At 42.3% G+C, this 23,244-nt stretch overlaps 1 protein-coding gene across 7 annotated transcripts in view; it reads right to left on the bottom strand.

Moving 5' to 3' along the window:
* Positions 1 to 23,244, bottom strand: part of LOC123761018 (sulfotransferase 1A1) — a 286,372-nt gene that overhangs the window by 64,132 nt on the left and 198,996 nt on the right. For all 7 annotated transcript variants that reach the window (XM_069339319.1, XM_069339320.1, XM_069339321.1 and 4 more), the window contains one exon: positions 22,219 to 22,426. In XM_069339319.1, the coding sequence (XP_069195420.1) occupies positions 22,219 to 22,426 (208 nt within the window). The remainder of the gene's footprint in view (positions 1 to 22,218; positions 22,427 to 23,244) is intronic.

The following is a 23,244-nucleotide window of genomic DNA, read 5'->3' as shown; positions in this document are numbered from 1 at the left end:
TTAGTGTAATGCTACTGGAGAAATATTATCAGCTGACAGATTTAGATTTCTACTGGTATGGTTTATCTGCAGGCATAGGTCTCCTCAGGTTTAATACTGGGCTTGAGAGTAATTTGCCTCCTGCAGAATTTAGCATGGTTATGCCCTGATATTTAGTAGGGCTACCAATGAATCGATGGTAGTAGTCTGTCCCTACAAGGATACCGAAGTCGGTGAGGTTATCAGACTTAATATTATCTGCCAATTTTATTCCTCTATTTCTAAGGAATTTGGCTGTTGCTCTCAAACCTTGAATTTGTAGGTCTACTGGTATTTTGTCCTCCACAATCTCTTGTACTTGACAGACGTATCTGCCTAAACGTACTGATGGTTGTACCACCTGGTAGACTTGAGGTCCAGTATCTGTTAGAAACCCTGAGATGTTGATTGTCGTCTGGGCTACAGGCTTTAATTTTAGTTCATCTGCCAACTTTATAGTGACATATGTTCTTTGGGACCTTTGGTCAAACAACCCACGGGTATGGACCTTGGCCCTCTTATTCTGGATGGTAATTTGGGCAGTAAGGAAAGTCGTATTACCTTTAGACTTTGCTGATTGGACACTCGTTGTTTGTTACACCTTGCAGTACTGTACTGTGGTGGGAATGCTATCTTCCACCTTGGGGTTTGGAGACTTTGTTTTGGTGTCTCTGCACAATGCTGCATGGTGTTGACCCTTATTACACCTATTACAGGTGTGTAATTGGGTATCACAGTCGTTGATGTTATGTTTCCTGAGGCACCTCGTGCAATGTTGCAAATCTTTGAGTCGCTCAACACGGGCGTCACTATCAGGAAATTTAGGGCAGTGGTACATTGAATGTTTCTCATTGCAGAACAAACATGTTCCATAGCTTCCAGTACCCTTTGGTGTCACGTTCTTGGGTGACACAGTAACTATAGGCTTGGAGGGTCCCACTGCATATACGCCCACACTGCCACTGTTCCACTTTGGTGTTGAATTATATTGTCTAGATTGATTTGGAGTACCTTTGGTACTCTGTGGTTTACTATTATTGGTATCTGAGGGTTTACTTGGTGGTTTTAATTTGTCATGTGTTCGTAATTGATTAACTACTGACCGTAAACCCTCAGATATTTCATTCATAAATAAGATACTTTTATTGTAATGAGCACTCATTTGTCTCAATATGTCCCTAGGTATTTTCTGCTGGACAATTATTTTCAAGACCCACTCAGCCCCGTTTGTATCTGCTGTCAGGCTGAGGGCTTTGATCATTGATTCTACCTCCAGCTTGAAGACTTGGAGTGAATCAGCTGAAGCCTCCGGTGGGGGTAAATACAACAGCTTGTGAACTAAATGTGATGTTCTTACTTCTGGATCAGCATAATTATCCTTGAGGAGTTGTACTGCCAGATCATAGCCGTCATTAGTTAATCTCAGATGGGATTCTACTGTTTTAGCCTCACCTGATAATTGGCCTTGAAGATAAGAGAATTTACTACTCTTAGGTAAAGATTGTTTTGAGTTCACAAGGTCAACAAATTTGTTCCAAAATTCGTCCCAATCTTCCTCGTCTTTCCTGAGAAAATGGGTAAATTAATTGGAGAGAGTCGAGCTTCTGCTTGACTCGTATTTGATGCAACTGTTGTTGTTGTTGCCTTGTTCTGGGCAATTAATTTGACGTAAGGCTGTAATGTGGCCTGAGTGTGATCTTCATAACTCGCTAGATCAACCATAATATCGTCTATTTCTGTTTCTGATAAATTGGTGTTGGCAAGATCAGCCACATATGTTGCTATTTGACATTTGATTTGCTCAAATTTACCTGAAGCTGCTTGATAATAGCTTTCATGATCAGCATAATCAACTGGAGATTGTTGTGACAAATCTTCACATTTCTTGATCTGTCTTGTTAAGTGGCCTTTAAGAGCTGCAAGGGTTCTTTTCATTCTCACTGCATTAGCCATACTGGCTAGTTGGTAAAGCCTTGTGGGGCAAGTACGGATGGTAGCCTAGGGTAAAATTCTTCTATCACTAGGCTATAATCCTACCTCTTCTAGAGGTTAGCACTGAAAATTAATACACATTATATATATATATAATCATACACACTAATGATTTGAGTGATAAACCAGTGTCACTGGAAGTACCTTTAGGTTAGCTCTGCTATATCACCCTAGGATGGTATAGACACTAATTAATCACTAAAAGGTGTAATGATCATAAGTAAATTTTTATATATACAACTCAACTCGAGTTGATAAAAAATACACCCAAAATAGGGCCCTGTACCATTCATTAATGGTGCTAGGTTGTTCAATATAGTACAACTAGGCTATGGTAATAGTGGAACTAGGATGAACAATAAATAGTTCAACTTATCAATGGTAATATGGGACTAGGTTATCAATAAACACTAGTCAATGTATATCCTACCCTGTTGTAGGTTGGCAATTGGTAAATATTGTATTGTGAACACTAGTGCAATATATATATATTAAATAATTCTCTATTTTGGAGAAATAATATACACAATTGATGATAGCCTTTAATCGCCTCTATGAAACTTCTAAATATTTCTAGAAGTATTAAATATTATTAGTGACCTCGCGAAATTAACACCACAAATCCGTGAACAATCTTGGAGGACACAGCCACTAATTTGGCTGGCTTTAAAATAAGCGCTGTTACTTCACGGAATAACAACCCACCAATTCGGTGGTTGACCATGAAACGCTGAGTAAGGCTGGGCAGGGCTGAGGGGCTGTGAGCTCCCTCCAAGCTACGCTGCCGGTCTTCGACTGGCAATATATTGTTCACTAATTTATTACACTAGTTTATTTAATTTCATGACAATCTAGCTCTCTAGACCATCTAGGTTCGAAAGACCATATAATCTAGGTTCGAAGGACCATATAATGTGGGAACCGACCTGTGAGATTTATATTTATTTAATTTATATGAATTTATATGGAATTTATATATACGTTAATTTATATATTTCGACAGCAATTGGTATGATGTTAAGTGGACTGTATTTCTGCAAAAATTTCACAAATCGATCCTTACACATTAGGGGGGGGGGGTTATAATAAATATATATATATATATATATATATATATATATATATATATATATATATATATATATATATATATATATATATATATATATGCAGCCAATCAAACTATAGTATTAAACTACATATATTAGTAAATAAATTGGAAGTGCCTTATCTTATTGTACAGCAGGCTTAGTCCACCCGATATAACTAGGATGTAGACACCAAATTATCCTCGTGTGAGGCCAGCTTCCATCACCCTTAGTAACTGATATGCCAAGTCTTGCTTCCTCTTCTTGTTCCTGTCAAAGGGCACTAGCTATAAAGCCGGAATCCTAATATATGACAGCTATATCAGAGAAAACACTGTATATTAAATAATAAGGACCAAGGCATAATTACCTTTATTAAGAGGCAGGTTCGCATTCTAACTGGTTCACCCTTATCTACCTAACATTAACTGGCCAGAAATGATTAGATAAACGGGTTTCGGTAGGACACTTCCCTTGTTTATGTTGACAGCGTGTTGATGATGGTAGAACACTTTGATCTCCATAACACTTCATCCAAGAGAAATTATAGGAGCTGAATTTCCTCCCCGAACGCGAACAAGGAGACACAGGTGAAAACTGAGTGCCCAAATGAGAAAAAGGGACGTTAGAAAGAACTTTTTCAGTGTCAGAGTAGTTAACAGGTGGAATGCATTAGGTAGAGATGTGGTGGAGGCTGACTCCATACACAGTTTCAAGTAAGAGGCGGTGGTGGTGTAGCTCTGCTGGTATGAAAGGGCTGGGATTTTAAGAAGATGGTTATTTAGGGCTGTGAAGATTTCAGTGACTACATAACAGGTACCATAACAACTGGAGGACAAAAAATTATAGTCGTAGTCATATATAATCCACCACCAAATGACAGAAGACCCAGTCTTAAATATGATAGAAACAACATGACCACCATTAACATAATAGAGAGAGCAGCTTCTATTGCTAGCAGGAATTGATCTGGACTATTAATAATGGAAGACTTCAACCATGGAAAGATAGATTGGGAGAACAGAGTTCCGCATGGAGGACCAGAAACATGGAGAGCCAAGCTGCTGGACGTGGCAACACAACACTTTCTAAGCCAGCACATCAAGGAACCAACAAGAATAAGAGAAGATGAACCAGCTATGCTCGATCTGATAATTACCCTAAATGAGTGGGATTTAAAGGAAGTTAAAACGGAAGCACCCTTGGGAATGAGTGACCACAGTGTATTGAACTTTGAGTAAAGGTAGAGCTAGGAATTATCTCCCCCCAAAAAGAACTAGGAAACAAAAGGCTGGCATAACGAAAGGGGAACTATGAAGAGATGAGAAGTTTCCAAAGGGAAATACCTTGGGACACAGACCTCAGAGTTAAGTCTGTACAAGATATGATGGACTATGTTACCCAAAAGTGTCAGGAGGCAGTAAACAGGTTCATCAAGTCCCCAAGGGAAAAATTTGAGAAGCAAATGAAGAATCCGTGGTTTAATAGGGCATGTATGGTAGCAAAGGGACTGAACAAAAGGGCATGGAGGAACTTCCGGAATAACAGAACACCAGAAAGCAGAGAGAGATACCAGAGAACCAGGAATGAGTACGTCAGGGTGAGAAGAGAAGCAGAGAAAATTATGAAAATGATATAGCAAACAAAGCCAAAGCAGAACAAAAGCTACTCCATAGTCGCATCGGGAGCAGAACAAGAGTGAAAGAACAGGTAATGAAACTTAGAACAGGCGAGGACAGATATTCAGAGAATGACAAAGAGGTGTGTGAAGAACTCAACAAGAGGTTCCAGGAGGTCTTCACAATAGAACAAGGTAAGGTCACTGTGCTAAGAGAAAAGGAAGTAAACCAGGCGGCCTTGGAAGGGATCGAAATTATGAGAGAGGAGGTCAAGAGACACTTGCTGGATCTGGATGTCAGAAAGGCTGTTGGTCCAGATGGAATCTCACCTTGGGTACTGAAAGAGTGTGCAGAGGAACTTTGCTTGCCACTCTCCACAGTGTATAGTAGGTAACTGGAGACGGGAGACCTGCCAGAAATATGGAAGATGGCGAATATGGTCCCAATATACGAAAAGGGCGACAGGCAAGAGACACTGAACTACAGGCCAGTGTCCTTGACTTGTATACCATGCAAGGTGATGGAGAAGATCGTGAGAAAAAACCTAGTAACACATCTGGAGAGAAGTGACTTCGTGACAAATCGCCAACATGGGTTCAGGGAGGGTAACTCTTGCCTGACTGGCTTAATAGAATTCTACGACCAGGTGACAAAGATTAAACAAGAAAGAGAAGGCTGGGCAGACTGCATTTTCTTGGATTGTCGGAAAGCCTTTGACACAGTACTGCATAAGAGGCTGGTACATAAGCTGGAGAGACAGGCAGGTGTAGCTGGTAAGGTGCTCCAGTGGATAAGGGAGTACCTAAGCAATAGGAATCAGAGAGTTACGGTGAGGGGTGAGACCTCAGATTGGTGTGAAGTCACTAGTGGAGTCCCACAGGGCTCTGTAGTCGGTCCTATCTTGTTTCTGATATATGTAAATGATCTCCCGGAGGGGATAGATTCATTTCTCTCAATGTTTGTTGACGATGCCAAAATTATGAGAAGGATTAAGACACAGAAGGACTGCTCGAGGCTTCAAGAAGACCTAGATATGCTGAAGGAATGGTCGAACAAATGGTTGTTAGAGTTTAACCCAAGCAAATGTAATGTAATGAAGATAGGTGTAGGGAGCAGGAGGCCAGATACTAGGTATCATCTGGGAGATGAAATTCTTCAAGAGTCAGAGAGAGAAAAAGACTTGGGGGTTGACATCACGCCAGACCTGTCCCTTGCAGCCCATATCAAGAGGATAACATCAGCGACATACGGCAGGCTGGCCAACATAAGAACGGCATTGAGAAACTTGTGTAAGGAATCATTCAGAACTTTGTGTACCACATATGTCAGGCCAATCCTGGAGTATGCATCCCCAGCATGGAGTCCATATCTAGTCAAGGATAAGACTAAACTGGAAAAGGTTCAAAGGTTTGCCACCAGACTAGTACCCGAGCTGAGAGGTATGAGCTACGTGGAGAGGCTATGGGAATTAAACCTCACTTCGCTGGAAGACAGAAGAGTTAGGGGGGACATGATCACCACATTCAAGATTCTCAATGGAACTGATAGAGTAGATAAAGACAGGCTATTTAACACAAGGGGCACATGCACTAGGGGACACAGGTGGAAACTGAATGCCCAAATGAGCCACAGAGATATTAGAAAGAACTTTTTTAGTGTCAGAGTGGTTGACAAATGGAATGCATTAGAAAGTGATGTGGTGGAGGCTGACTCGATATACAGTTTCAAGTGTAGATATGATAGACCCAATAGACTCAGGAACCTGTACACCTGTTGATTGACGGTTGAGAGGCGGGACCAAAGATCCAGAGCTCAACCCCTGCAAGCACAATTAGGTGAGTACACACACAATGAGGAGGGAACAAAAATGAGAAGCAGGAGGGAGTGGAGGAAATACAGAAGACAAAGGACAGAGGACAACAGGATTAGATGTAACAGAGGTAGGAACGATTTCATTAACACAAAATGAGTATCGGAATGAAATTATGAGATTGATATTGCAATCAAAGCGAAAAAGCAACCTAAATTATTACATAGCAAATAAGAAAGAAGATGTCGGTAAATGACAAAGTGACAAGACTGAGGAAAACATTAGGGGCATATACAGAAAGTGACAAGGAAATCTGTGTGGTACTGAATGCAAGTTTCCATGGAGCGTTCACAACCGAACCTGAGCGGCTCCCATTGTTAGAAGAGATTACCCTAGACGGAAGATTATCAGATATAGAGGTGACAGCAGAGGAGGTAATGAAACAGTTGACTACACTGGATGCAACTAAAGTGGTTGAACCAGACAAATTATTACCGTGGATACTAAAAGGGGCAGCGCAGGCCATCAGCGGGTCTCTGACAATGATCTTTAATGAGTCACTTATGTCGGGAGAATTGCTCAGTTGCTGGAAGGAGGCAAATGTCTTACCGATTTTCAAGAAAGGAGATAAGAAGGAGGAATTTAACTACAGACCCATATCACTGACAAGCATCCCCTTCAAAATACTTGAAATAATAATTAGGATCAAACTTGGGAGAGCATTGGGTTTGTAAACAAACACCGACATGGGTTCTGGACAGGGAAATCATGCCTAACAAACCTTTTGGAATTCTATGATAAAATAACAAGTATAAGGCAGTACAAAGAAGGCTGGGCAGACTGCATATTTCTAGACTGCCAAAAGGCCTTTGATACAGTACCACACATGAGACTGCTACTCAAACTTGAGAGGCAGGCAGGAGTAAGCGGAAAGGCCCTAGTATGGGTAAGGAAGTACTTAAAAGGAAGGAGCCAGAGAGTAATCGTAAAGGGCGAGAATTCGGACTTGCTAACCGTAACGAGTGGAGTACCTCAAGGATCGGTGCTGGGACCAATCCTATTTCTAATTTACATAAATGATATATTTACAGGAGTGGAATCCTACATATCAATGTTCGCTGATGACGCAAAATTAATGAGAAGAGTTGTGACAGATGAGGATTGTAGGATCCTCCAAGAGGACCTGAACAGGTTGCAGAGATGGTCAGAGAAATGTCTACTGAAGTTCAACACGAGTAATGTAAAGTTATGGAAATGGGATCAGGTGATAGGAGACCAAAGGGACAGTACACAATGAAGGGAAACTGCTTACCTTTAACGATTCGAGAAAGAGACCTGGGCGTGGACGTAACACCTAATCTATCTCCTGAAGCACATATAAATAGGATAACGACAGCAGCTTACTCTACACTGGCAAAAGTTAGAACATCGTTCAGAAACCTAAGTAAAGAGGCATTTAAGGCGCGTTACATTACCTACGTGAGGCCAGTCTTAGAGTATGCCGCTTCATCATGGAGTCCCCATCTGAAGAAGCATATAAGGAAACAGGAAAAGGTTCGGAGGTTTGCAACGAGACTCGTCCCAGAGTAACGAGGTATGGGGTATGAGGTGCGCCTGAGGGAACTGTGCCTTACGACACTAGAAAGAAGAAGGGAGAGGGGGGGACATGAAAGGAACGTATAAAATACTTAGGGGGATTGACAGAGTGGACATAGACGAAATGTTCACACGGAATAGTAACAGAACGAGGGGACATGGGTGGAAGCTGGAAACTCAGATGTGTCACAGGGATGTTAGGAAGTTTTCTTTTAGCGTGAGAGTAGTGGGAAAATGGAATGCACTTCAGGAACAGGTTGTGGAAGCAAATACTATTCATAATTTTAAAACTAGATATGATAGGGAAATAGGACCATAGTCATTGCTGTAAACAACCGATGCTCGAAAGGCGGGATCCAAGAGTCAATGCTCAATCCTGCAGAGGAAATTAGGTGAGTACAATTTGGTGATTATACACACACACACACACACACACACACACACACACACACACACACACACACACACACACACACACACACACACACACACACACACACACACACACACACACACACGGTTATGAAGTCCCGATATACAAGAAAGGGGATAGGCAGGAGGCACTGAACTACAGGCCAGTGTCCATAACTTGCATACCATGCAAGGTGATGGAGAAGATTGTGCGAAAAAAGTTCATGGAACATCTGGAGCATAATAACTTTGTAACACAACATCAATATGGGTTCAGGGATGGCAAGTCATGCCTCATGTGATTAACTGAATTCTACAACAAGGCAACAAAAATCAGGCAATAAAGAGAGGGGTGAGCAAACTGCATATTTTTGGATTGCCAGAAAGTCTTTGATACAGTACCACATAAGAGACTAGTGCTCAAACTGGAGATGCCGGCAGGAGTGAAAGGGAAGGTACTCCACTGAATAAAGGAGTACATAAGCAACAGAAGACAGCGAATCACTGTGAGGGGTGTTGTTTCGGAGTAACGAGGCGTCACCAATGGAGTCCACATTGATCAGTCCTTGGACCTATTCTGTTTCTGATATACGTCAATGATCTCCTGGAAGGAATAAACTCGTTCCTCTTAATGTTTGCTGGTGGTGCAAAAATTTTGAGGAGGAATGAGACAGAGGAGGACAGTATGAGGCTACAAGATGGCCTAGACAAGCTGAATGAATGGTCCAACAAATTGCTGTTAAAGTTCAATCCAAGTAAATGTAAGGTAATGAAACTAGGAGAAGGAAATAGAATCCCAGACACGGGGTTCCGAATGGGAGATGAAGTCCTTCAATAAACGGACAGAGAGAAAGGTCTACTAGTTGATATCACACCAAACCTATCTCCTGAAGCCCACATCAAAAGAATAACATCGGCGGCGTATGCGAGGCTGGCTAACATCAGAACGGCCTTCAGAAACCGGTGAACGGTATTTTTCAGAACTTTGTATACTACGTATGTAAGGCCAATCCTGGAGTATGCGGCCCCAGCATAGAGCCCGTACCTTGTCAGGCACAAGACGAAACTGATATGCCACTTGGCTACTCCTAGAACTAAGAGGCATAAGTTACGAGGAAAGGCTGCGGAAATGCCTCTAACATTAATGGAAGACAGAAGAGCTCGGGAAGACATGACCACCGCATACAGAATTCTCAGGGAAATTGACAGGGTAGACAAAGAGGGATTATTTGACACCGGTGGTTCATGCACAAGGGGATTTAGGGGGCAGCTGAGTACCCAAATGAGCCACAAACGCATTAAAAAGAACGTTTTCAGAATCAGAGTAGTTAGTAAATGGAATGTACTAGGAATTGATGTGGCTGACTCCATACACATTTTCATATGTAGACATGATAGATCTCGAGAAGCTCCAGAATCTGTACACCAGTAGATTGACGGTTGAGAGGCGGGACCAAATAGTCAAAGCTCAAGCACAACTTGATGAGTACACACACACCCATAAAGGGCTTGGTGGCCGAGTGCACAGTGCTCTAGACTCATGGACCTGGGGATCGGTGTTCGATCCCCGCACCCAGTGAAGACAGATGAGCAGAGTTTCCTTAACCCTGATGCACCTGTTACCTAGCAGTAAATAGGTACCTGGGAGTTAGACAGCTGTCACGGGCTGTTTCATGTGTGTGTGTGTGTGTGTGTGTGTGTGTGTGTGTGTGTGTGTGTGTGTGTGTGTGTGTGTGTGTGTGTGTGTGTGTGTGTGTGTGTGTGTGTGTGTGTGTGTGTGTGTGTGTATGTGTGTGTGTGTGTGTGTGTGTGTGTGTGTGTGTGTGTGTGTGTGTGTGTGTGTGTGTGTGTGTGTGTGTGTGTGTGTGTGTGTGTGTGTGTGTGTGTGTGTGTGTGTGTGTGTGGAGGAAAACAAAAATTGTTAGTAGCTAGTAACAGCTGATTGATTGACAGTTGAGAGGTGGGGCGAAAGAGCAGAGCTCAACCCCCGCAAGCACAAATAGGTGAATATACACATACACACACACACTAAATGAGGAGGCGGCAAACCAAGAAAACCTTGGAGGAATTTGACCTCACCAGTGATGAGGTCAAAAGGTGTCTGCTGGAGCTAGATGTGACAAAGGCTGTTGGGCCTGATAGAATCTCACCATGGATACTAAAGGAAGGTGCAGAAGCACTAAGTGTGCCACTCTCTATGGTGTATAACAGGTCACTGGAAACAGGAGACTTACCAGAAAGTTGGAAGACAGCTAACGTGGTCCCAATATACAAAAAGGGTGACAGGCAAGAGGCACTGAATTACAGGCCAGTTTCCTTAACTTGTATACCATGCAAGGTGCTGGAGAAGATCGTGAGGAAAAGGCTCGTAGAGCATCTGGAGGGAAATAACTTTGTAACGCACCACCAACATGGGTTCAGAGATGGTAAATCGTGCCTCACAGGTTTAATAGAATTTTATGACCAGGCAACGAAAATTAGGCAGGAAAGAGAAGGGTGGGCCGACTGCATTTTCCTGGATTGCCAAAAAGCCTTTGACACAGTACCCCATAAAAGGCTGTTAAAAAAGTTGGAGCAACAGGCAGGAGTAAAAGGGAAGGTGCTCCAGTGGATAAGGGAGTACTTAAGCAACAGGAAACAGCGAGTAACGGTGAGGGGGGAGACATCAGAGTGGCGAGATGTCACCAGCGGAGTCCCACAGGGCTCAGTACTTGGACCCATCCTGTTTCTAATATATGTGAACGATCTTCCAGAGGGTATAGACTCATTCCTCTCGATGTTTGCTGATGATGCAAAAATTATGAGAAGAATCAAGACGGATGAAGATAGACAGAGACTACAGGATGACCTGGATAAACTGGAGGAATGGTCTAGAAAATGGCTGCTGAAGTTCAACTCTGGAAAGTGTAAGGTGATGAAATTAGGCGAAGGGAGCAGGAGGCTGAACACAAGGTATCATCTGGGAGGGGAAATCCTGCAAGAATCAAATAGAGAGAAGGATCTGGGGGTTGATATCACACCGAACCTGTCTCCAGAGGCCCACATCAAAAGAATATCATCAGCGGCATATGCTAGACTGGCCAACATAAGAACTGCCTTCAGAAACTTGTGTAAGGAATCTTTCAGAACCCTGTATACCACTTATGTAAGACCAATCCTGGAGTATGCAGCTCCAGCCTGGAGTCCATACCTAGTTAAACACAAGACAAAGTTAGAGAAGATTCAGCGGTATGCCACCAGGCTCGTCCCGGAACTGAGAGGATTGAGCTACGAGGAAAGGCTAAAGGAGCTGAACCTCACATCCCTGGAAAACAGAAGAGTAAGGGGAGACATGATAACCACCTACAAAATTCTCAGGGGAATTGACAGGGTGGACAAAGACAAACTCTTCAGCACGGGTGGGACACGAACAAGGGGACACAGGTGGAAACTTAGTATCCAGATGAGCCACAGAGACGTTAGAAAGAATTTTTTCAGTGTCAGAGTAGTTAATAAATGGAATGCATTAGGAAGTGATGTGGTGGAGGCTGACTCCATACACAGTTTCAAATGTAGATATGATAGAGCCCAGTAGGCTCAGGAATCTGTACACCAGTTGATTGACAGTTGAGAGGCGGGACCAAAGAGCCAAAGCTCAACCCCCGCAAGCACAATTAGGTGAGTACAATTAGGTGAGTACACTGGCGCGGGTTCGATTCCCGCACCAGGCAGAAACAAATGGGCCAAATTTCTTTCACCCTGAATGCCCCTGTTACCTAGCAGTAAATAGCTACCTGGGAGTTAGTCAGCTGTCACGGGCTGCTTTTTGGGGTGTGTGTGTGTGTGTGGTGTGGAGAGAAAAAAGTAGTTAGTAAACAGTTGATTGACAGTTGAGAGGTAGGCCAAAAGAGCAAAGCTCAACTCCCGCAAACACAACTAGGTGAATACACACACACACACACACACACACACACACACACAGTAGAATATCAGTAGACAAGGTTCAAAGGTTTGCCACCAGACTAGTACCCGAACTGAGAGGTATAAGCTACGAAGAGAGACTACGGGAATTAAACATCACGTCACTGAGAGACAGAAAAGTCAGAGGGGATATGATCACCACATACAATATTCTCAGAGGAATTGATAGGGTAGATAAGGACAATTTAAGATAAGGACTATTTAACAAAAGGGACACACACACTATGAGACACAGGTGGAAACTGAGTGCCCAAATGAGCGGTAGAGACATTAGAAAGCATTTTTTCAGTGTCAGAGTAGTACGCAAATAGAATGCATTAGGCAGTGATGTGGTGGAGGCTGACTGCATACACAGCTTCAAGTGTAGATATGATAGAGCCCAATAGGCTCATGAACCTGTACACCAGTTGATTGACAGTTGAGAGGTGGAACCAAAGAGCCAGAGCTCAACTCCCACAAGCACAACTAGGTGAGCACAACTAGGAGAGTACACACACACGGGGAGCCGGTGGCCGAGCGGATAACATGCTGGACACGTGATCTTTTGGTCCCGGGTTCGATCCCGGGCGCCGGCGAGAAACAATGGGCAGAGTTCTTTCACCCTATGCCCCTGTTACCTAGCAGTAAATAGGTACCTGGGAGTTAGTCAGCTGTCATGTGTCGGAAAACCCGACACTATTTAATAATATCAATTCAACAGGCAGATAATATTGCTGCTGTTGTATACACAAGTTACCCATAGAAAATGTAGCTTGTAGTGGAATTTTCCGTCAATAGAATAGGGGATATCATTGCCACATAGTACTATAAATTCACCAGCTATTCTGTTGGGAATTATTCTTAAATACATTAGACTTTGGACTTTTTATATCATAAAAACATCATATTTTAATTAACTTAATTATCAGTATCAATATAAAGTAAATGTGACCCTTCTGTCACTTATTGACATTGGACAAGGAGAGTCAAAGCGTCAGTGGTGGGAAAGAAGTCAGCCATTGTTTGTTAAGACCAGAGGCGCAGGGGAGCAAATTCAGCTCCTATAATTTCTCTTGGATGAAGTGTTATGGAAATCAAAGTGTTCTACCATCATCAACACGCTGTCAACATAAACAAGGGAAGTGTCCTACCGAAACCTGTTTATCCAATCATTTCTGGCCAGTTAATGTTAGGTAGATAAGGGTGAACCAGTTAGAACGCGAATCAGCTTCTTAATAAAGGTAATTAAGCCTTGGTCCTTATTATTTAATATACAGTGTTTTCTCTGATATAGCTGTCATATATTAGGATTCCGGCTTTATAGCTAGTGCCCTTTGACAGGAACAAGAAGAGGAAGCAAGACTTGGTATATCAGTTACTAAGGGTGATGGAAGCTAGCCTCACACGAGAGGATAATTTGGTGTCTACATCCTAGTTATATCTGGTGGACTAAGCCTGCTGTACAATAAGATAAGGCACTTCCAATTTATTTACTAATATATGTAGTTTAATACTATAGTTTGATTGACTGCATATATATAAATTTAATATAAACCCCCCTAATGTGTAAGGATCGATTTGTGAAGTTATTGCTGAAATACAGTCCACTTAACATCATACCAATTGCTATCGAAATATATAAATTAACGTAAATATAAATTCCATATAAATTCATATAAATTAAATAAATATAAATCTCACAGGTCGGGTCCCACATTATGGGCTGCTTCCTGGTGTGTGTGTATGTGGTGTGGAAAAAATAAATTGTAGTAGAAAACAGTTGATTGACAGTTGAGAGGCAGGCGGAAAGAGCAGAGCTCAACCCCTGCAAGCACAACTATGTGAATACAACTAGGTGAATACACACACTCTCTCTCTCTCTTCTTAATTCAATGAAGATTGTTATTTAATTATTTCAATCATTAAATAATTAGCATTAACGTCATAATAAGTTTGTTCTAAAGCATAACATCATAACATTTAAAAATAGTTTCATTATTATGTTACAGACTCACTTTTTGTAATCTAGTTTTATTATGTAGCTTTTTAAGCTCTCGAATAATATTTATAAATAATGTTTATACAGCATAAATTAAAATCTGAGAAAACGATCATATGTCGTCATTAAAGCGTTTCATAATGTGGAAACGTTTACTGAGTGCATGCTGTCGGTAATTTCCAACACCCCAAATACTAACCCCTAGCACAGTAAGATAGAAGTATTGTGTTTGAAAATCAAATATACTAATACTATTAATTCCTAGTGTAGGAATATTGCTGTTGTGTCAGCCGCCCCTCCTCACATGGGGACGAAGTCTTGATTTGAATCTAATTAAACCCAGCCTAAACTCTGCTTTATTTGCATTATAATTTTAGATTGGAAATTCATTTAATTTACCTAGAACAAATTATAACTCCATCTCAAGGTGAATTCTTCACATACGTAACCAGCTAATTCCTGGTTGGTATAAAAGTCACGACACATATACCAACCTCTGTATATATGCTTTAACCTACAAACTCTTCGATCCAGTGATATGAATAGTGGAAAACTGTCCACTGGTATTTGAAGTGAGTTATTAGGTCGTAAAACGACGCCGATACCGTCTTGTTAGAGAATAGGATAAGATTGAATAACGTGACTTATTTCCTGGGCTTTCACCGAGAGAGGGGGAGGCGGGAGCGTCACTTGCTCACCGAGTCTCACACAAACAACAACTGGAGCAGATCCCTGTGGAGGCGAGCAAATTAGCATCGCTTTATTTTTGGGTCATCCATCTTCTCACGGCTTCCAGCCGTTGCTGCTAGCTTCACACATCAAGAGACATTGTATTCGGTCGGTGGTTATTTCTTTAATATATTTTTATTGCCATATTTACCCTTTAGAATTAACCGGCCATTACACCGCAAGACAAACAAAACACCCAAGAGGTAAGTTTACGTCTTTCAGGCAGTTAATCCCATTATTTGAGATTAACTGAAGATATATTAACACTACAAGAATTACAGCGTATATTTTCCACAGCGTGGAAAGATACAACCGGGAGCCAGCCTCCTCAACTTGTGATTCACACGTGTCAGCGAGACTACCACGATGAAGCTAGGCATTTGACTGACTTTCGGGAGAATATCAGACGTACACCTGCTAACCTGCTCGACAGCTAAGCTCTTTAAATTTAATCTATGATAATTGTAGTTAGTCTACTGGCGACATAAGCAATTATTTATATTCAATTACATTGAATATCTATTTACGTATAATTAAAATATACGGTAGATTTAGCATCATTCAGTCTACTCTCCAAATTTGTGGAAGTGGTAACACCCAACAAGTATCTAAATATTAATACAGTCCACTCTTACAGTTCATTTAATAATTTAAAAACAAACAAAGAAATACGTGTTGGAAACTTTCAACACATGCAAGCCTGCTTGCCAACCTGCTAATCTTCCTTCCATCCTTCAAAAACTTTCCAGTAACGTAGTGGCAACTTAAAAGTGTTTCCTGGCTTTGACACTAATAAATTCCACTTGTCATGTTTTTTTTCACTTTATTTCAAATATGATACTAACGTTGATATATTTTTCAATTTGTTGTGGTGCATTTTATAGGATCTAGCCTTATGCTTAATTCCTATATTGACCAGACCACACACTAGAAGGTGAAGGGACGACAATGTTTCAGTCCGTTCTGGACCATTCTCAAGTCGACTGTGATGAGGAATGTTGTTGTTGTTGTTTAAGATTCGCTGCTCAGAACAATAAGTTCCAGTAGCACGGGCTATGGTGAGTTGTGCTACTAATGGTGAGCCCATTATCTGTATCAGTGGCTGATACTAGAGATCTGGCGATGGATGGGGGTCTTCATGATAGTTTTCAGCCTGGAGGGCTGGCTATACCAGTTATGGGGCTGGTGGGGTTAGTGTAGACCTCTAGGTTTTCCTGGCCTGAAAGCCTGCGGCTTTGGCTGAGCAGTGCTGTCGTTGGAGTTTGGTGACGTGGCCTCCATGACGAAGTCTTGAACCGTGTAGGTGTCGTACTTGTGATGCGGTGGTGGCGCTCCTACTATGATTTCCTCGTCTGAGGAGTCCATAACCTCCGTAGTGAGCGTTTTTGTCTTTCTCCTTGCAGCCTTGGGTGTCGTTGATTGGTGGTTGTAGCTATTTCAGGAGCGCTGGTGGTGCTGTTATCGTTTGTAGACAGCACGTCTGCTAGCGCGGCTGCTGAGATAGTGATGGTAGGAGTGTTGGGAGCTGGAGAGGGAATTAACTCTGTGTCGCCCGGGTCATGGGTGGTTCTGGAGTCGGTGTTGAAGTTGACCGCAAGGTCGTCCTGGTGGTAGTCTCTGGAGTCGTAGAGGAGGCAGTGAGATTTATGCTAGTGGCTATGATGGGGACCAGGCCATTGTCTATGTATAATGCGTTTAGTTCACTGACAAAGCGCTGGTTGTCTGGTCCTCCTAGCCTTTCCGCAAGTCTAATAAGACCACGGATAATGCCTGCACGTGATGCAGGGGGCTGTGAAGGAGCCTGTGGGACCTTGGGCCCCCAGTGAGAAGGCTGTGTTGCCTGCTGGGAGAAGCCACATGTTGGTAAGACTGGAAAGTCTTCTGGTCGACTAGTGAGAGCTAAGGTGGTGGGTTGAACGCTTGGGGCTCTGGTAGAGGAGGTAGAAGGGTTGTTTCTCTTGGCTTCAACCTGGGCCTTGATGCTTTCCTGTCTGAGAGGGCAGCGGTAGGAAATTGCAGGGTGATTGCCATCACAGAGCAAGCAGCGATGGACTGTTGCCTTGCATATGGAGTAGTGATGGTCCAGTGCGCACAGGCTGCACCTCTGGACAGGGTGCTGACACTTGTTGGTCAGGTGGGAGAGCTCGTAGTACTTAAAGTACTGTTGGATCTCATGACATCGTTCCTTTCTTATTTGGTGGGGTGGTATTTTTAGGCCGAAGCAGTAGAATCCTTGTGTGGCAGCCTGGGTGGCCGCAGCTATGGTGGTGAACGTTATCTTCATTGATGTATTGTCGGTGTTGCAGAACTCTAAGTTGAATACCGACAGGTTTGGATTTTCGTCCTCGATATTGTCCATGATATGATGTTGAGATCGCTCAGCGATCCATCTATGGATCGCAGTTTGGATCCACCTATGGATCGCTGGTCCTGCTGGTAAAAACAGTTCGTCCGGCCAGGAACTGACGTGGAAAGTGAGGATGTAAGTAGTGCTCTTTGCGAAGAATGGCATCGTTAGTGAGGAAATTTTCTAGCTCCTCTTCACATGAAAAGAAGAGCACGATATCTTCACCTTTCTGACTAATGTCAGCGGGTTCGAGACCAGTAACGTCCTTCAGGACCTTTAAAGTATTACTTCTCCCGATAGCATGACCGTCAAGTGCAAGTGGAGTCGCTCTGACCTTAAGACGTTTGGGTCGCACTGTGACCACACTGCTCCTTGTGATGTGTTGGCAGGAGATGTCTCCCCCATCGTTTCGATGTGTGATGAGGATTGTTGTTATAGATTCAGCTACTCGGAAACAAGTGCCAAGTAACACGGGCTATGGTGAGCCCGTAACTTACCTGGCACAGGAGCAGGGCAAGAAGCACGGGATATGGTTAGCCTCCTGGGCGGGAGATGTCTCCCGTCGTGATGAGGAAGATGATGATTGATGAAGATTAAGCCACCCAAGAGGTGGCACGGGCATGAATAGCCCGTAATTGGTACACTTTTTTTCAGTATTCTGAGGTTGCATTTAACCATCAAGCTGTTATCGCGGGGGAGGATACTGCTTCACAGTCTTTATGAGGGTGTCCAGCTGCTGGACACCTTTGTTGACCAGGAGAGTGGCTGTGTTGATGGCTTCAGGGTGGCCACTGTATGATTCAGGAACTCTTAAAGCTCTTCTAAGGTCGTTGGTTGCTTCACATTCCAGAAGATAGTGAAGTAATTGCTTTTCTGTAACAGTTTGGTAGAAGATACACTCTCTCTGTCGGGGTTCACCAAACTCCCAGTTGCATCTGTAACCTAGACGTAGTCTATATAACCTAACTGCTATTTCCCTGTGGATTCCTTTTGGGATATTTAACCTTTCTAATTTGGTTGCCTGAAGATACCATGTTGTAGATGGCGAACCTTCAGCTATTCTCTGGTGCAGGTAGGCTTTGTTGAGATGTGAGATTTTTTTGGTGATGATGTTTGTTATGTTCTCTAGGCTGGGTTGAATTGTTTTATGTATTACTGGATGACGAGTTGCCAATTTAGCAATTTCATCAGCTTTTTCATTTAATGGGATTGGATACAGTTTAAGGTTATGTTGAGTCCTTTGCCTATAGCGACTGCTCCAAGATACAAAATGGTGGTAATTATTTCCACTTTATCTTTCCACTGTTTTTGTCTTAGTATTTGAAGTGCCGCTTTTGAGTCTGTGTGTATGATTGCATTTTGAGTGTTTTGTGCAATCACATATGCGAATGCCTGTTGTATGGCAAACAGCTCAGTTTGGGTTGATGATACTAGTCCTCCCAGTCTCCAATATGCCTGTACGCTGGCCGTGCAAAGAACAGCGCCAGCACTCATATTCTCTGTCCACCGATCCGTCTGTGAAGATGTGGGTGGCTCCTGCTACTGCTATGCTATATATTTGCTCTTCTGTTCTGCGCTTTAGGATTGTCGGATCATGTTTTGGCCTAGTCCAACCACCAAGGCCTGCGGTACTGGGATTGGATCAGAAGAAATAATTATCTTACTGATAACTGTAGCTGTCGTTTGTGATATTCTGTCTTGTAGAGATGGCAAACCCGTCTCCAGTCTAAGAGTTTCAAGCCTGGTCCACATGGGGGCTCTCAGTGCAGCTCTCATAGCATTGTTTTGGGCAACTTCAAGCTTTTTCCACTGTTGGTGTGATAGATTTGTGAGTGCAGGTGCGGCATAATCGATCACTGATCTGACTGCCTGTACACAGTATGTGCGAAGGACTTGTAAATTGGCTCCTCCAGAAAGGGAGGTTAGCGACCTGAGGATTGCCGTCCGGACCGCAGTTCGCTCTCTCAAGTAAGTGACCTCAGCATTAAAATTCATGTGTGTGTCCAGGATTATTCCTAGATACTGATAGGTGTCGATCCATTCAATTGGTTGACCCTGTACTGTGAGTCGGATGTTGGGCTTCGCTATTTTTATGGGCATGGCCTTTGACTTTGAGGGGTTGAGTTTGATTCCAATCTGTTTTGCCTCTTTACTGATGCAGTCTAAGCATTTGGGTGCAAGGCGCGCCGCATCCCTTCCTTTTATGATGATGACAAAGTCGTCCGCGTAGTTTAGCAGCCTGCAGTGATGTGGGAGTTTCAACCTCATTATTCTTTCCATTAAACAGTTGAAGAGAAGAGGGCTGAGAATACCTCCTTGCGGTGTACCATTTTCATGTCTTTTGTACTCAGAGACTGTGCCATGAAGTTTTACTCTTGCTTCTCTGTTTATGAGACAGTTTTTGGTCCAGGAGAGCAGGTTGCCTCTGACCTCTTTGTCAATGAGGCAGCAGAGAATAGCTGGGGCGCTAGCCAGTTCAAAGGCTTTTCCGAGGTCCAGGAATATCAGCATTCTTGTCTGTCATTCAAGTGGGCTAACAGAGTTGTAATACATTCCACTGAAGAAGAAGATGAAGATGAAGCCACCCAAAAGGTGGCACGGGCATGAATAGCCCGTAAGTGGTGGCCCTTTTGAGCCATTACCAGTATCAAGAGCTGATACTGGAGATCTGTGGAGGTGCGAATGCACCCTGCGTGACGGAAGATGTCTCCGTTGTGAATGTGTTAAGATGAAGATGAAGCCACCCAAAAGGTGGCACGGGCATGATTAGCTCGTAAGTGGTGGCCCTTTTGAGCCATTACCAGTATCAAGAGCTGATACTGGAGATCTGTGGAGGCGCGACTGCACCCTGCGTAACGGGAGATGTCTCCCGGACCAAGTGGTGACCAGATGGTGACATTCCACTGTGCCAACCCCCTCTTCTATAGGCATACACATCATGGTGCAGTTTAGGCATTTTCCACTCCAGTCTGTTGAGTGCCATTCTGTCAGCCGTCTTTTCTGCACAGCTTTGGAGACAGATGGGCCTGGGTTTTGGGATCGGCACTATGTCTGCTCTATTCCAAGCAGAAGGTCTAGTTTGAGAAGTCTAGGCTAAATTAATTAACCTTAGGTATGCAGCGTCTCCCTCGGCCCAGAGGGAGACGCTGCACTTTGGCTGCACTTTGACAAATTCTTGTTCTGCCTGATTAATGTCTTCGGGAAGATCATAGTTTCTATGCCACTCTGAAATGAGGTTTTGAAATCGGTCCCAATTTGCTAAAGTCACCTCCAGGCTTCAGATGGAGGCGGAGGTGGGGTGGGTAGGTCTAAGTGATGAGGAAGAGAGAGAGAGAGAGAAGATTAAGCCACCCAAAAGGTGGCTTGGGCATGAATAGCCCATAAGTGGTGGCCCTTTTGAGCCATTTCCAGTATCAATAGATGATACTGGAGATCTGTGGAGGTGCGACTGCACCCTGCGTGACGGGAGATGTCTCCCGTGACTACATGTGATGAGGAAGATTGATTGATGAAGATTAAGCCACCCAAAAGGTGGCACGGGCATGAATAGCCCGTAAGTGGTGGCCCTTTTGAGCCATCTGTGGAGGTGCGACTGAACCCTGCGTGACGGGAGATGTCTCCCGTGCGTGATGAGGAAGTAGATGCAGGCAATAAATAGGCAAGAGAGAGGTGAGGAGCAAAGTAAGGTGTAGTAGAGGGGATAATAGTAGGAACTGCAGAGGGCCTATTGGCCCATACGAGGCAGCTCCTGTTATACCACCGAATGAGGAGATAGTAATTGGAATAAGAAGAGGATAGTAAGGGAACGTAAGAGAAAACAATGAACAGAAAAAAGAGAGAAAGAAAAGGAAAGGTAAAGAAAGATAAATGGAAGGGTAAGTTTATGTAAGGTTACGTTTGTTAGAAAGATTAGAGCATTTAAGTATAGACTGTGAAAGGGAAGAGTCCACAGCAACAAAGCCAAGACTCAAGTCCATGTTGGGTACATTGTGTATTAGAGCCGATTCAACAAGACGGCGTCTGTGTAGAGTAGAGGCAGGAAAGATTATTTTGGAGGAAGACCAATCAATAGGATGATTGGAATCCTTCTCATGACAGAAGAGAGTTCCTATAACTCTCCTACAACAGGAGAGTTATAATAACTCTCCTTAATTCCTATAACAATTCATTGTTGCCAGATATTTAATATTCATGGATCTGCAATGGCATATGCATGTCCCTCTCAACAGTGAACGTTATATCAGAGGAAGCGAATGATGACAGGTAGATTTGGTAAGAAAAAAAATACTCCTCTGATAGTTCAGACAAATTGATCTGATAACTAAATGTAATTTTTTTTAGGAAAGATACCATTACAGTGAGTGTTGAATAGTACATACTTAAGGTCTCTATTAAGTCATACTTAATAGTGGTCTCCGGAATAGGCCCCTAAGTATGCTAAATGTTAAGAGATTAGTTATGAGTTTTTTCCAATGTCTGTCATCAATAAAAAATGTCTCCTGAGTCAAGAACTCGTCATTATTATAATAGAAAGTTACTAATATTTACTTGATTATACCTTCCCTTCACGTATAGGATTTCTTTTAATGCAAGACTTGATCTTGCTACTGTCAGTCATATACACACCATGAGGATCAGCACAATTTACAGTTGTTGCTGGGAAAACTGACCTTAGCTTTGTCAAGAAGATCAGGAGGCAGGAGAGAGAGTGGAAGGTGGGTCCTGATTACACGAGGAGCCGGTAAAGCCTCAGTCAACTCTAGAAACACTCCGTCTTTCAGCTTCTTCCCTGGACATGCTTGGTTAAACTCCTTGATAAATTGCTCTCTTCCCTCAATCATTTTTGCAAAATTCTTGTTATCGAAAAACATGTCCAACCTGGAATATTTTTACTTTTATTAGGCACTATATTTAAATATAGAACTCATCTATCTTGCTCCTCACACTTATGGAGATAGCAAAATATATATAATGATATCTTTTTTGTTCTTTCTTGTTATTATGTAATTTTTTTTTATTACTTTTCCATTTTTGTGACCGGTCCCTACAATATCCTGTGTCACCTTGCATTCCCGTTCATGTCCAGATCATTAGACTTTAACAGTTTAAAGACCTGCTAACCGCTACTTTCAACAATTCTACTGAGATTGCTGCCCCATTCCTAGGTAGATGCACCCCATCCTTCACATAGGTAGAGCTCTTGCCAATGAACAAGTTCTAGTTGTTGATAAATAGGTTTGAGCTATGAAAATAATGTCTTTCATGTTGATAATATATCCTACAACCATATGTATATATATATATATATATATATATATATATATATATATATATATATATATATATATAAATATATATAAATATATATAAATATATATATATATATATATATATATATATATATAAATATATATAAATATATATAAATATATATATATATATATATATATATATATATATATATATATATATATACGTATATATATATATATATATATATATATATATATATATATATATATATATATATATATATATATATATATATATATATATATCAAAAAAACTCAATGAACTCCTAACTCCATACACTCCAAGTAAGTTTAGTCTACAATCATCAGCAGATTTCCTAGAATTAATCAAATCTACCCAGCCCGATGGAATCATTGCTTCCCTGGACGTTGAATCCCTATTTA

The sequence above is a fragment of the Procambarus clarkii genome, chromosome 41, assembly GCF_040958095.1.
Source record: "Procambarus clarkii isolate CNS0578487 chromosome 41, FALCON_Pclarkii_2.0, whole genome shotgun sequence".
NCBI lineage: Eukaryota > Metazoa > Arthropoda > Malacostraca > Decapoda > Cambaridae > Procambarus > Procambarus clarkii.
This window is presented reverse-complemented; position numbering and strand designations above follow the sequence as displayed.